This window comes from Seriola aureovittata, chromosome 21, assembly GCF_021018895.1.
Source record: "Seriola aureovittata isolate HTS-2021-v1 ecotype China chromosome 21, ASM2101889v1, whole genome shotgun sequence".
Lineage (NCBI taxonomy): Eukaryota > Metazoa > Chordata > Actinopteri > Carangiformes > Carangidae > Seriola > Seriola aureovittata.
The window spans coordinates 14575431-14589510 of NC_079384.1; the positions used below are offsets into that span (position 1 = coordinate 14575431).

General features: G+C 40.9%; 1 protein-coding gene across 2 annotated transcripts in view; it reads left to right on the forward strand.

Moving 5' to 3' along the window:
- LOC130161864 (glutamate receptor ionotropic, NMDA 2C-like) overlaps window positions 1-14080 on the forward strand; it is a 52860-nt gene that overhangs the window by 1220 nt on the left and 37560 nt on the right. For both annotated transcript variants that reach the window (XM_056365190.1, XM_056365191.1), the window contains exons 2-4: window positions 365-505; window positions 8893-9265; window positions 9984-10082. In XM_056365190.1, the coding sequence (XP_056221165.1) occupies window positions 8909-9265; window positions 9984-10082 (456 nt within the window). In that variant the 5' untranslated portion in view covers window positions 365-505; window positions 8893-8908. The remainder of the gene's footprint in view (window positions 1-364; window positions 506-8892; window positions 9266-9983; window positions 10083-14080) is intronic.

The following is a 14080-nucleotide window of genomic DNA, read 5'->3' on the forward strand; positions in this document are numbered from 1 at the left end:
AGCTCCCGCACCTCTCGTCTTCTGCCACCCTCCTTTTCCCTCACTTTCCCTTTCTTCTCCCATTTTGATGTCCTGTCTTCACCTTCATGACCACTTGTAAATGCTTCCCCTGTGACAAACACACACACACCCCCAAAAAAAAAAAATAACAGAGAAAAAGAGAAGGGTGAAGAAAGTGAGGAGTTAGAAAGAGAGATTTTTGGAGATCACATAGGCTTGCTGTCACGTTGTGAAGTCCTCCAGCGGGAGTGTGCAGACATCCGAAGCTGCCAAACACAGACACACAAACACACAGAGAGTCGCGGATAACTCTCACACACACTTCTCTCACACAAAGACTTGGTCTAAATGCGTACTCCTACAGGTGCTGAGAGGGGAGAGAGGCAGGTGAAAACCAGGTGAAAAAGGAAAGAAACAGTAATAGAGGGGAAGACCTTTGGAGGGAAGAAGCCAGGGGAATGATGGAGCAGCAGGAGTTCAAGTTGGATGACAGCAGAAAGTGCAGGTAAGTCTGTTACACACACACACACACACACACACACACACACACACACACGTACACACACTCCCTCACACTCTCATTCTGTCACTTAATCTGATCCTCTGTCAGGAATTCATAGATTTTATATAAGTAGGAAAGACAGATATGGAGCAATAGATAAAGACAGAATAGATAGATGGTGGGGATAAGATGCTCAGGGGGAATACAAGTGTAGACACAGAGTGTAAGTGCAGTCATACTTTCAGTTTTGATAAGTGAAGAGTGTCCTCGAGAGCCAGTTGTTACTATAACAGGAACTAATGTAAGACTACATATTAGCATTTTTCACTCTGAGCTTTGGTGGTTAGCTGCTTGTTTGTAGTGTGTGCAAATGTGTGTGTGCGTGTGTGAGTGTGTGCGATCCCTCCATACCTGCATGCATGCTTACTCAATATGACTCATTTACTTACTGATTAAAGATGTTAGAGTTGCAGTGTTTTACTGTCTTATCAGTTATCTAGTAATGCTCATTGATTTGTCCCATAAGCTGTATGTAGCAGCTCTCATTTTTCTCCATTAGTGACACAAGCTTTCTGCTCCAGTTTACGTATATATCATGTTGCAACCCACGTGTACACAATTTCTTTTAGCTGCACAGGAACATAGACGATGTGGTTCCCAGCCTGGGGTTCGGGGCCAAGGGGTCACAACATAATCAATGGGACACAACATAATCAATGGGACAGTGCAAGTAAAAAAACAGGTTTCAAATGTATAAAACATATATGTATGCAGTGATTGAGACGTACTTGATATTTTGTACTTCGTCAAGCTTCTGAAAATCCTCTACGGCTGCAAACTGATGCATTTTACATATATATTATGTAGCAACATCCCCACAGTTTCTTTAAGCTGCATAGTTCACAGTCACATAAACCAGTGGTTCCCAATATGAGGTTTATGGTCCCCCAATGGGTCCCAATACAATTCTAAGGGGTATTGAGATAATTAAAGCATAATAGTAGAAACATTTTCTGGCTACATTTACTTTTGAGAATTCTTTCTGAGACTCTAAACTTCTGCAGTTTATATAGATCATGTTGCAACATAATGTACCACAGTTTCTTGTAGATGCACAGTTCATGACCAGTGGTTCCCAACCTCAGGGTCGCAGCCTTCCCAGTGGTCCCATGACAAACCTGAGGGGTCACTAGATGATTAGAGGGACAACAAAAAAAAGTAGCTTGCAAAAAAAAAAAAAACATGTCTAATTTTGACCCCTTTTGTGAACTATTCGATAGTGGGCTCCTGTGCTCCACTTTATAGTATGGTGGCAGCATGTTTGCCTATTTGGTTGTGTTGTGTGTATTTGCGACAAATGTGTTGTCAAATTCCAGTAGAAGATGTTTTCTTAATTTGCTTGTGTTTTGTCTGTTTTCGTGTGTTTTCGTCAGTTGCATTGAGATGATAGGACGTTGGGAAATTAAAAGAAAAAACATATTTCTCATACACAAAATCCATTTTTCAACTGACTTTTGTCTTAATTTTTGCTTTTTTTGTGAAATATTGGAAACCTTTTCCCCATTAATCTGCTGAAAAAAGCTGTTCATAACTTGTGTCTGCTCTATAGCTATTATAAAGGTATGATTTATATTTAAGTGTCACTAGCCAAAAAAGTTGCAAACCAATGACAAACACATTCAGGAAAGTGTGTGTGAATGAATGCATACTGGCATCATTTTATGTATGTTTCTATAAATGTGCCACTGTCTGTTTAATATTAGGTGTAGCAGCAGATTGGGTGTCACTGATATTTTGATTGCTTTACATTTGAGTGGCAGGGGGCCAAGCCAATCTGGAAATTCCCCCACCACGTCAGCATCACTCATCGGGGCCGATATGTCCGGACTGCAATGATTTCCTATAAAGCTGTCAAATCTTTATGTGTGAGAGCAGGAACCCACAGAGAGATGGATTTTCAACGTTACCAGTTAAAACCCTAATTATGATAAATTTACATGGCAGATGTTATGTGATATGTTTCATAATAAGCTCAGGGGTTCAGCATGACACGCTCATTTATTCATATTGTGAGCTTAATTTGTATGTGGATGGTTTATTAGCTCGGTTGATGCATATGTGCATACATGAGCACGGGATTGTGAGAGCTGCATGTGCAACGCTGACAAACCAGCTTGTCTTCCACATGTCATCCACAAGGAGGAGAGACAGAGGGATGGAGGGATGAAAAGATGACAGGAGGGGTGGAGCAGTTGAGCTGCTTGACGTTGACAGAGTGGCCGCTCGTAGTTCAGGCTCTGTGGTGTGTTTACTGTCACACACATAACTGTTAATGTAACCGATTTAAGGATGACTTCAGGAAACGGTGATGGAAGTGCTTCACTGACTGGAGTCTCATTAATCCAAAGTATGATCAAAGTCAGGACCTTTTTTTTTTTACCTGGCATGAAGTCCTAACATTTTATAAAATGTGTGTGTGGTGTCCACAAGCCTAGAATAGAGTAGCCCTGATCTATACCTGGAGTGTCATCTGAGGGAACCTGCTCATTTCACACATCTGTTACTCATAAAGTTTGTTATACACTGAAGGTGTAGCCTGATAATCAGCCTGAATTGGCAATTCAGAGGACTGGAAATCAACTCCTTAGCAACCTGACAGGAGAGAAAAAGTCACTTTCCTTGATTTTTTTTTTTGGGCCAATAGGGTGCAGCTGAAACAAGCAGTCAACACTGACATATTATAACCTTCAATATTCACTCTCTTTTTAGCTTTGTTTTGGTCTCCACCAGCTCCTGAGAAAAATATCTGTCTCTTTAGCTGCTAAATGCGTCACCAGTGAGAAGCTAACTTTGCCGTTTGGTGCTGAGCAGGTAGAGTCAAGTGGGTTTATCGGTGTTATGGCTGGAAACGATGCTGATTAGAGTGCTGAGAGTGAAGTAAAAGAATGAGGTCAAAGATGATTAATTGCTCTGAAGAGCTGAGGGGAACAGCACAGTTGGTGAATTTCAAGTGGGTTTGTCACTACAAGTGATTCTTTTAATTTGTCCTTTCATTTGATGAGTCATTTGATCCACTGTTTATATAAAAATGTTCATCATACCAGCTTTAAGTAACAAAGAGACGATAGAGTGCAGGTGATACAAACCATGTAAGATGGCAGATAGTTTCATCCTCACATCATGCTCAGTACTGCTACTGGTGGTCGGAAACTACATTACAATAATGTGTATGCTTATTCCTATAGTAATGTAATGTACACAAGCTTACAGCCGTCGGAGCCAAGCATGGTGAAGTGAAGTGAAGTGAAGTATTGATAAAGAATTTCCAGTATCAGTTAGAATACCACTACCAAGAAATCATTGCTGCAGAATAAATTTCCACTCTGGGATTTCTTGGACTGCTCCAAGTCTGCATAAATGAGGCTCTAGAGAATCCTGATGTTTCACGCAGCTGTCAGAGCACTCTGCCTGCAGTATGTTGACGAGAGGAAGACCGTCTACTACATTAATACTACCCCACTAATTCAAGCCCCCCTAATTAATGCAATCAAATCAGTTTTCAAAGGTGCTGTGAAAAATCAAGGTTCAAGCTGTGCGTGTTGATAATTCTCTCGTGATGATGCTCATCCCATCAACTAGATCCTCTCCGCTCATTTCCTCTCCACCCCCCAGGGACTCAGTAGAGGGACTCTTATCATATCCCTGCTAAGTAGTTAAATGACTGTATGTCCCAGGGGGTACAGTATATGCTATTTTAACAGGACAAGAATCAGCTGAACATGTGGTCCAACATTTGGTCCAACAGGTGTCCTCACAACATCCCTAATGATCTTGTTTATCTGGGCATATATAATAGACATGAAAAATGTGAATATGAGAAGTCATTTATGGATCATTGTTGGTATTTTTTTCACAATTTTTTTCAAAGAAATTGCTAATGTATGTATAAATAAAACATATTTTATTATGGTTTCTCATTTCAGACAACTGAAAGTGTAACACATTAAGCTGGTTAATAGAAAGACAAGAGTATGGGTTTATAAGCCTTTCAATGTCGACTTTCAACAGTGGATCTGATTTATTTTTTACCTCAATCAAAGCCTGTTGTAGGTTTTTTAGGATGTTTTATTTGATCAGTTGTCAGAGGCTAAGAGGATGAAAATATTCAGTATTGCCTAAGAAATGCTAAACAAAGATTATGAATTTGTATAGGACTACCCTTGGGTAGTCAATAGGAAATCTGTATTCCCTTTTTTTTTTTGTTGTGCCTCACATAGTAATCCCGTTTCTCCCATGTTCTCGCTTGTCTTCCGAAACTTTCATACATTTTTTTAGTTTTCGCTAATAGCACAGGATAAGTTTGGATGCGTGCGTGCGTGCGTGCGTGCGTGCGTGCGTGCGTGCGTGCGTGCGTGTCAACGCTGACGCAGGTACAGCCCTACCTGAGTCCCAGTGAGAGAGTTTATCCCACATGGCAGAGCTGCACCCCATCTGGAAATCTCCATAATAATAGAAAACCTGTGCATGCACCACCACGCTCACTCTCTCAATCTGCACATGTGAATACAATTTTGGTAATTTAGTGCACAAACATAACAGGATTTATCGTGTGATTATGCAATTTTTCATAATCTGCCGTCTGATGTTTTCCTATTTATCTCTGGCTGGCTGTCTGAGACATTTGCATTTTTAAATTTGTTTAGTTTTTTTAGATTCAGTAAAAAAAAGAGATAAGAGGATAGTCATTTGATTGTTGTTGTGTGCTGTGTTTGTGTGTGATTGAAGTTCAGATACAACACATTGTGGTTCGTCCCTCGTGTTCACAACCTTTTCCATGGCTTAATCACACCATTTTACATTGCTGCTATTCTGGAGCAGACACGCTCACTCCTTCAACTTCTTAACTACCACCCCCCCCCCCACCACACACACACACACACACACACACACACACAAACTGCTAATCTGAGGTCTCATTATCGTGCCTTTTTCCAGAGATTACACTGTTAAATGAACACTTGACCTGCTCTCCAGTCATGTGATTCACCAAGTCAGCATTTATCTGTTCTCTCTCTCTCTCTCTCTCTCTCTCTCTCTCTGTATATATTCTACTTTTCTATTGATGTGGGTACAGATGCCACTGCTTTTGAGTTATTACCAGTACTTAAATGATCTCTAACGATCTTTTAACTCCTCATGGTTCCAAGTCAGGTCTATGGAGAGTTGCCAGATCTGTGTGTTTTCTGTAAAAAGTATACTACTTTGATGGAGAGTGAAAGACCTGACCAGATGACCTGATCATCTGGCAACCAGGCTAGCTGCAAAATTGAAAGTAGCATCTGTTAGATGAATGAATGGCAGAGAGTTTGACACTCTTCCTGTTACAGTTTAAACAATTAAAACATCACAGAAATAAAAATACTCCTATTGCTCGATACATCTTACAACAGTCAGTTGATGTTACTGTATGTTTAAATTTTAGGAGTAAGGTGTTACATGTGTGTAATTTGAGATCATTGCTTGAACATGTCCTTTTAACATCAACTTTGTTTTGACGGTATGTCTGAAGTATCCTCTATAAAGCAAAAAACTCTAAAGTCACACCCCTGCATTAAAAAAATGTTCTCTTATCAATTTAAACATCATATTTTACATCAATAACATGTGGCATTAAAGTTTCCTTGTTCTTTTTTCATGAGTGGCAAGCATGTTGTGACTTATAGTTCATGAAGGATTCAGGGTAAAAATCTGTGAAGAGTGTAATTTTACACATACTTACACATACTAGAAAATTGTAAGAAACCCAGATGCAACATCAGTATCCAGGAATCTCCACATAATATTACCTTTTAAATACTCAGACATTCAGTGTAATTTCTCTATGTATGTACAGCTTGGGTGTAAATATACCTCAGAATATGAACATAGTCCACAGACTTTAATTATGTCAAGCAAGAACATCTCTCAACCTTCATGATATCAAGTCGTCCCTCCGTCTACAATATTAATCCAACTGTGAATACCAGGTTGTAAATTTAGCTATATGCAAGGCTATGGTTGATAAATAAAAAAGTGGGTTTAGGGTTAGAAATATAATCATTTTTTTCTGCTTTAGTTTTAGGTCTCTGTCATTTATTTCATTTCTTTTTAGAGTTTCGCTGCGTAGAGTTTGTTTTTAGCACAAGTGGATGGTTGGTTAACAGCTGCTTTGTGCTCACATCAAGATATAATGATTCACTGGAGACAAATAAAGTGATCTCAGTGAGTCAAAACAAGCAAACCCTGGATTTACAAGAGAAAAAAAGAAAGTGTAACACCCTGCTGCCGTTTGTAAAATCTGCATAAGCTCTCAGGGGGATCTGTATAAATCCTACTTCAGACTTTGAACTGTAGTTTTATGTTTTCCCCTTCAATGAACTCCTTTCTATATGGACTTGATCATAGAGCTAAAAAAGCCAAAACGTTCAAAATGTCTCTTTATGTAGACGACAATGCTCAGTACATTTATAATAGATCATTCGGTTTTCCTAAATGTGCAACATCATTGACCCTTTGCAGAACCAAATATCTTAAAGAAAATGTCTTTAAATTTTTTTTGAATTGTGGCGCCAAAAATCATCCATATATCATAAACAAAACACACAGATCTTTGAAATAATCCTTAAAAAAGGCGGCTCCTACCATCATTCCAGCTTTGACCCTATATTGACTGAGGGCTGTATATAATAACAGGGTTGGATTGTCTTTCAAAGGTTCAAACTGTATATTTATTGCTATGGGCCCCTAAAGCCCTGGTGCTTAAAACCTTATTGAGATGAATGATTGATATCCCAGGAGCATGAACAGTGAGGGGGGGTGGAGTGAGGGGGGGTGGGAGACATTAAACCCAGTGTTGCTTTGAAAGGAGCTTTGAATCAAAGATGGGAGGTGCTGTTAATTATCAGCGCGTCTCTGATGGCCACTGATGAGACCGACTCTATATAAAACCTGCAATTAAATATGTGTGTGGAGAGCTGTGTTTGCTATAAGAAAGCTCACCTGCCTTTATCAAAGGTTCAAAAGTATTGATTCAATAAGAAAACATCTTCAAACGTTTGATTGATGTGGCTACAGCAGATGCAAATGTTGAAGGTATGATTGCTGTGAGTTATATGGTGAATGCACACCAGGAATTAGGCGTTGATTATTGAGAGATGCCTTATAGTGGAGGGAATGACAACACTAAGCTCCAGCAGTTTTCAATTTCAATACATGTGTCTTTTCCTTTTTTTTTTCGAACTGCCTTCTTCAATTTGTGTTACTTAGACATTTAAACATTTATGGGACATAGTCAAGGTTTGAATTTCACAATCTCTCTTGTTATGTACATAAAAATAATGTTAACAGTCAATAACTGCAATCATTCCCTGACCTTAAACAAGTGGTTATTATTGCAACCATGGTGACGAAGGTCCTAACCTTAACGAAGTAGTAATTTTAATCCAAACCGTAACCGAAGAGATCATTAAATTGATTTATTTTATTTTGAACCATTTAGAAAGTGATCTGTAACCATTTTGGAAGGTATTGACTAGCGATGATGAATGCTGAAATTCTATCAAGTAAATACTGAATTTTAGTTTTCAGCAATTAAGAATAGTTGTCACTTGGGCTTTGATGAGATGTGAGCATTTAATCACATTACATACAAAGTCACCAAAACTGGAGTTTGACATTTGCACCCGCCATATGTTGGCTTATGAGGATGTTACGTACATGCACAGATTTCAGCAGCAGTTAGTGTTGTAGCTGTTACTTCTCATGAGCACATGACGTCACACCACGTGGAGAGAGGCCGGGTGAAGTAATGTAATGTGATGTAATACAAGTGGTGAGGGTCGAGGGGTCTGTTTGACAGTTTTCGCATCCTGCTTGCAGTGTGTGTGTGTGTGTGTGTGTGTGTGTGTGTGTGTGTGTGTGTGTGTGTGTGTGTGTGTGTGTGTGTGTGTGTGTGTGTGTTGTGTGTGTGTGTGTGTGTGTGTGCTGAATCAGAGATGTGTAGAGATGGAGAGGTGATTACAGTCATGACACTGGGGGTTGGATTATGGAGGATTACATGCACGCATTCTTGCACACACACACACACACACACACACACACACACACACACACACACACACAGTTTTCCTCATGACACAAGAGTCTAAATGCAGGGCTAATACTGTTGTACAAAAGGGTCAGAGAGAGAGACGGACCAGGAGAGAGAAATAAGGGATGGATATGTTCTGATGGATTATGAGGCATTATGTCAAAAACATCATAAAAGTAAAGCAGCTTGTATGAATGACTGTTGCTCTCTTTCTTTTCATTCCCCTTCCCTCTCTCACCCCCTTCCTACCTCCCCTTTCCAGGCAGTAGGCTGGCAAGATGGCCATTCCCAGGGGACAACCTCCTCCCTCACCTTGGCCTCCACTCTTCCTCCTCCTCCTCTTCCTGCTCCTCCTCCTCTCCTCCCCGCTGCCCCTGCAAGCCCGGCCACTCCTTCTCAACCCGTCCATCAACGTGGCGGTGGTGTTCAGCGGCTCCAGCTACCAGAATGAGGTCAGAGGTCGTCTCAGTGGGGAAAACTTTGTGGACCTGCCCGTGGTGGTCAGCCCAGTGACCGTGCTGGTCAACGACACCAACCCCCGTGACCTGCTGACACGTCTCTGCGACACCATGGCAACGGAGAGGCTGCATGGCGTGGTGTTTGAGGATGATGTAGGCTCGGGTGCCGGTGTTCAGGTAAAAAAATTATTTGTGCATTTTTGGGCTTTTTTGATAAAAAACATCCTCTTCAGAGTCACGGTGCTCAGTCACCCACATCCGCGGTTCCTAAAGCTGCACAAGGAAACATTTTTATGTAAAAAAGCACCTGTCCTGTCAGCTTAAATCACAAAGCAGAGCCGCAAAAAAGAAGAACTAATTGAGATGCCAAGCATGTACTACCTTTGCTCAAATTAAATTATGGTGTTGGTTGATATGGTTCCTGATCATAAATGAAGAAGAAGCGATATTAGATCATAAAAACAAAATGTAAATAGCCCCTTCATACGAGGGGAAGGAGTGTTGAAACACTGTTACTCTTTTATTTAAAGGAGCTCTAAGTAAGTTTTGCTATTGCTACATAGCTAATGTAAGCATTAACAGCTGTTTACTTACCAGTTTAGAAGAAATCAGCATCAAACTAAATTCCTTTACTTACTGAGAGCTGTGTCCAGTGGTGGAAAACAACATTGCATTGTTGACATTGCATTATATGATATATACTGTATGTATATATACGTATGTATGTATGTATGCATACATATGTGTATATATATATATATATATATATATATATATATACACATACATACATACATACATACATACATACGTCTGCATATATTAGAAATTATGGTGGTTTATCACCGTTTATCATTCTTTATGCAAAAACTAAATGTGTCTGTTTGGTCTTCAGGTGGCAGAAGTGGCACAGATCCTGGACTTCCTCTCCACTCAGACAGCGCTGCCAATCGTGGGCATCAGTGGTGGCTCTGCAGTCGTCATCCCATACAAGGTAATGTCAAAATAAAGAACCAGCCATTTAAGCACTGGCCCGTCATCTACTTACAGTCTGAAATGGGTGTAGAGTGGGCTGTCTTCTTGCTACCCCACAGTGATGACACAAAGACGCCAGGAAAAAAAAAAATTGAGGAATAAAATGAACAACAGGCTGTAATGTAAACCCTGTCAGCGGCAGCACTCGCTCCTCACAGCCTCCTGTCTTAGTCAGAACTCTTTCACACTGGCGTCATTCAGCTTAAAACAACTTAAGTAGGTCAGAGCGGTGAAACCTACTTTGGCAAGCAACTCCCTGCATGCAAATATTTGGATATGAGCAATACAGATGGGTGAATTATCAGCAACGACTGCAGCCATCGACCATCCTCTAATCCCTGGCTGGGAAAAGTCTGAGTTGTAGGAAGGGAAAGTTTGTGAGGGGAGACAAATGCTACGGGCGATCCGTGCCTCAATCAATCATCCCTGTGCATTTGAAGAGCAGCAGGTTTCTCCTGCTATGATTTAGCATGTATCTCATTGTTGAATGCAGACGGGGAGCAGTGAGCTGTGTAGTTAGATTGTAAAGAAGAGATTAATGACACCAGACGGATCCTTAATCTACTTTTTTTTCTCTACTTTTGAGAAGCAAAATGGCTCCATCCCCTCTTCCTCTCACTCTCCATGTTTCTCCGCTTGTCTTCCCTTCCTTCCTTTAACTGCTTAACTGCTATCATCAACACCTTGTATTTATAGAAGCAACTCTCACACATAGAAACACACATGCAAATGAACACCCTCACCCTCACAAAGCTAAATGGGTGGATTCCTAGACCTATCCAGCATTTAAACTGAGCTGACAAAAGTGTATCAATGTGGCTGTGAGTGGTGGATTTCAACCCCCCCAGGGGACATTTTGTAAATCATAGCATGTTGTGTTTATCAGTTTCCTGTTAATCAAAAGGTATCTGCAGATGTCACGTCATAGATATTAAACAGAAGGAGTTGTAGCTGCAGGAGGGTGATTGATTTGCTGTATTTTGATGGCAGAGCGGGAGTGAGTGAATAAGAGGCAGAGAGAGAGGAGAAAGATGCTTCGATGAAGCTTGGCTGACAGCTGCCTGAAGGCAGTGTTTTACTGTCTCACAGACAAGTCTCCCTTCCGTCTTTCACAAGTGAAATAGTCATTCTTGTTTCGCTGCTTCTTTCTTTTCCTTTGCTTCTCACTTTCTCTCATTTCTCCTTCCTTTTCCATATTTCCTTTTAGCTCTTCAAACCCTCCAGTTTTTATTTTTTCCCTCCATCACCTTTACTCCTTGACACATTTAAATCCATTTTTTTTGGCTCTGTTGTGCACTGGCTGAATCCATTAAGCAACAGGGCTGTGCTCCTCTCTGCTCTCTTGGAGCTCCAGGACCATATTAAACTGTTAATTAGACCCTTCAGGAGGCTGAAGCCCCCCACAGCCCTTATCATTCACCCTCCAAATCCAAACCATTCACTCTTCTTTCCCTTTCATTTTTCTGTTTTGCTGCCTTCCTTGTGTAACCTCCCTCTTCCCCCTATCGCTGCTGCTTCACCTTAACTTGGCAAGAAGGAGTTCATGTTTACCCCAGATGAACTTTTGGTACTCGTCTCAGGCAGTGCAAAGTATCTATGAGCCTGCAACATATTTGGGGCAAAGTTTGTCAGTTATCAACGATCTCTATACTTTGTAATTTGCAAAGCCGGTCACGGCTGGCTCAGTCTGGATTATTTAACCTCTCTGCTTCACAGCAGCAAAAGACAAACGCACCGATGGGACGTTATGTATTGTACCGAGCAACCTTTCTCTGACAAGCCCAAAGTGTTGAGTGACAGTTCTCTATATGGCACAAAGAGTAAAGCTCTCTCTTCTGAGGTGTGCCTGTTGAAGGCCTCATTCAGCCCTCCTCCTCACACCCCCTCCACTCCACTTTTCCTCTCTTATACACTCCTTTGTTGTCAGCAAGGAGGGGAAAAAAAAAAGCTTGTCAGTGGTGTCCCACACAATGGGACAGGTGGATTGGACGGAGAAAGACATATGTGAGAGAGCATGATTCTCTTAAGGGATAAAAGAGCTCAATAGTGCTTGATTATCAATAGCCTGATGATGATGAATATCTTTGATGGTGGGTTTAAAAAGAAGCAGCAGCCGCCCAGGCCGCCTATTTATGGTTCCTGTTTCAGTGATCTCTCTATGGCAAACAACAAGGAAGGAGGGAATGAGACAAAGATGAAAAGATTGAAGGGAGGAGAGGAAGTGTGTCTTTTTGTTAGACGACACATACATCAAGCAAAGGCGAAGAGGAGGAAATGAGACAGCGTGAGGAACGGTTGAGAGAAGGTATAAAGACTGTTCAATAGGGCCTGTGAGGGAAAGAGAAAAAATATTGCAATGTATCTCTCTGCGGAGTTGGAAATCAGAGGTTGTGTGTGTGTGTGTGTGTGTGTGTATGTGTGTGTGCGTGTGTGTGTGTGTGTGTGTGTGCGTGTGTGTGTGTGTGTGTGTGTGCGTGCGTGCGTGCGTGCGTGCGTGCGTGCGTGCGTGAGAGAGAGAGTCATTGCAGTGTGCTGGGTGATCATTAGAGGGTGCTGCATCCAGATGTCGAGTCATGGGAGTAGTAGAGCCGGAGACAACACAAGGAGGAGAAGGGGAGGAGGGAGGATGCTATCAATGAGGTTGGGGATGGGGTGAGGGGGCGGAGGGGAGCAACTACAAACTTTAACGACAGTAACAAAAGTTTAATTTATTTGGCACAATATTTCCGATGTGTGATAAATGAGTGTGATAGAAATGATTATGATAATAATTGGCAGCAGTGTCTGTCCTGTGAAAACCACTTATCTCCAAATGTGGTAAGTTTTATGCGTTCAGAAACACAACATGGCAAAAAATATATAGACACCCTAACACTAACATGTGGATATCCAAACATTACTTGCATATGTTATTGTAAAACAACCATAGTCATCAGATTGTTGCTATATCGACCTCCATAGATTTTATAACCAAGCTGGAGGGACTTTTCTCCCATTCAGCCACAAGAAGTTGGGTGATAAGTCGATGTTCCAGTTCAACCTGAAGGTATTGGGTGGGGTTGAGGTCAGGGCTCTGTGCACACCAAACTGGAAAAACCTTTTTGTTATGGACCTCACTTGTTGACACTGGAAAAACAACTTCTCCAAACTGTCGTTATAAAGGTGGAAGCACATTCACAAAAATCTGTGTCAAAGTGCACTAAAATATGTGAACAGGTGTATCTACAAACTTACAGTACAAATATGGTGTAAAGAGTAAAGTTCTAACTAGTATTATCCGTGTATCCAAAGCATGATGTATGTACAATTCTCTATTGTTGTGCAAAACTATTAAAAACACATCACTGTATCACACCGTTGCACTGGAGGACATATCACTCCCATGAACATGGGCACTGTAGTCTAGTCTGAGATCCATATGCACCAACCTGCTAATCTGCAGCTGAAATACTCCTTAACAAATGCATTATTTCCTTCCATTTTAGTAATGTTTGCTAAAACATGCAGTGCCCGGTTGATTTAGGAAATTATTTAGTTGTCTTTAACAGTGACATTATATATTTGTGACCTGTTTTTAAAGACTTACGTCTTGAATGGGAACTAACGAGCTCTGGAAGTGCAACACATTGTTGGTTTTGGACTTTTCATGGGATTTGTTGGCAATGAGAAAAATATCCTTAACCAGTTCCTTCCAAAACAGTTACAAATGACTATTGAAAAATATCTGTTTTAAACCATGACAACGCTGTGGTTAAGGTTTGGTTATGTAGTAGACACAGACATTTCATGGACAGGGAAAGATCATAGTTAAAGGTTAAAGTAGGTGTTATGTTACAGTTATGGTGAAAGTTGTGGTTTGTGTTGAAATGACTACTTTGTTAAGGTTAGGGGACCTTTGGTGTCATTGTGGCAATAATGAATGCCTGGTTAAGATTTGGGAATGATTGTAGTCATGGT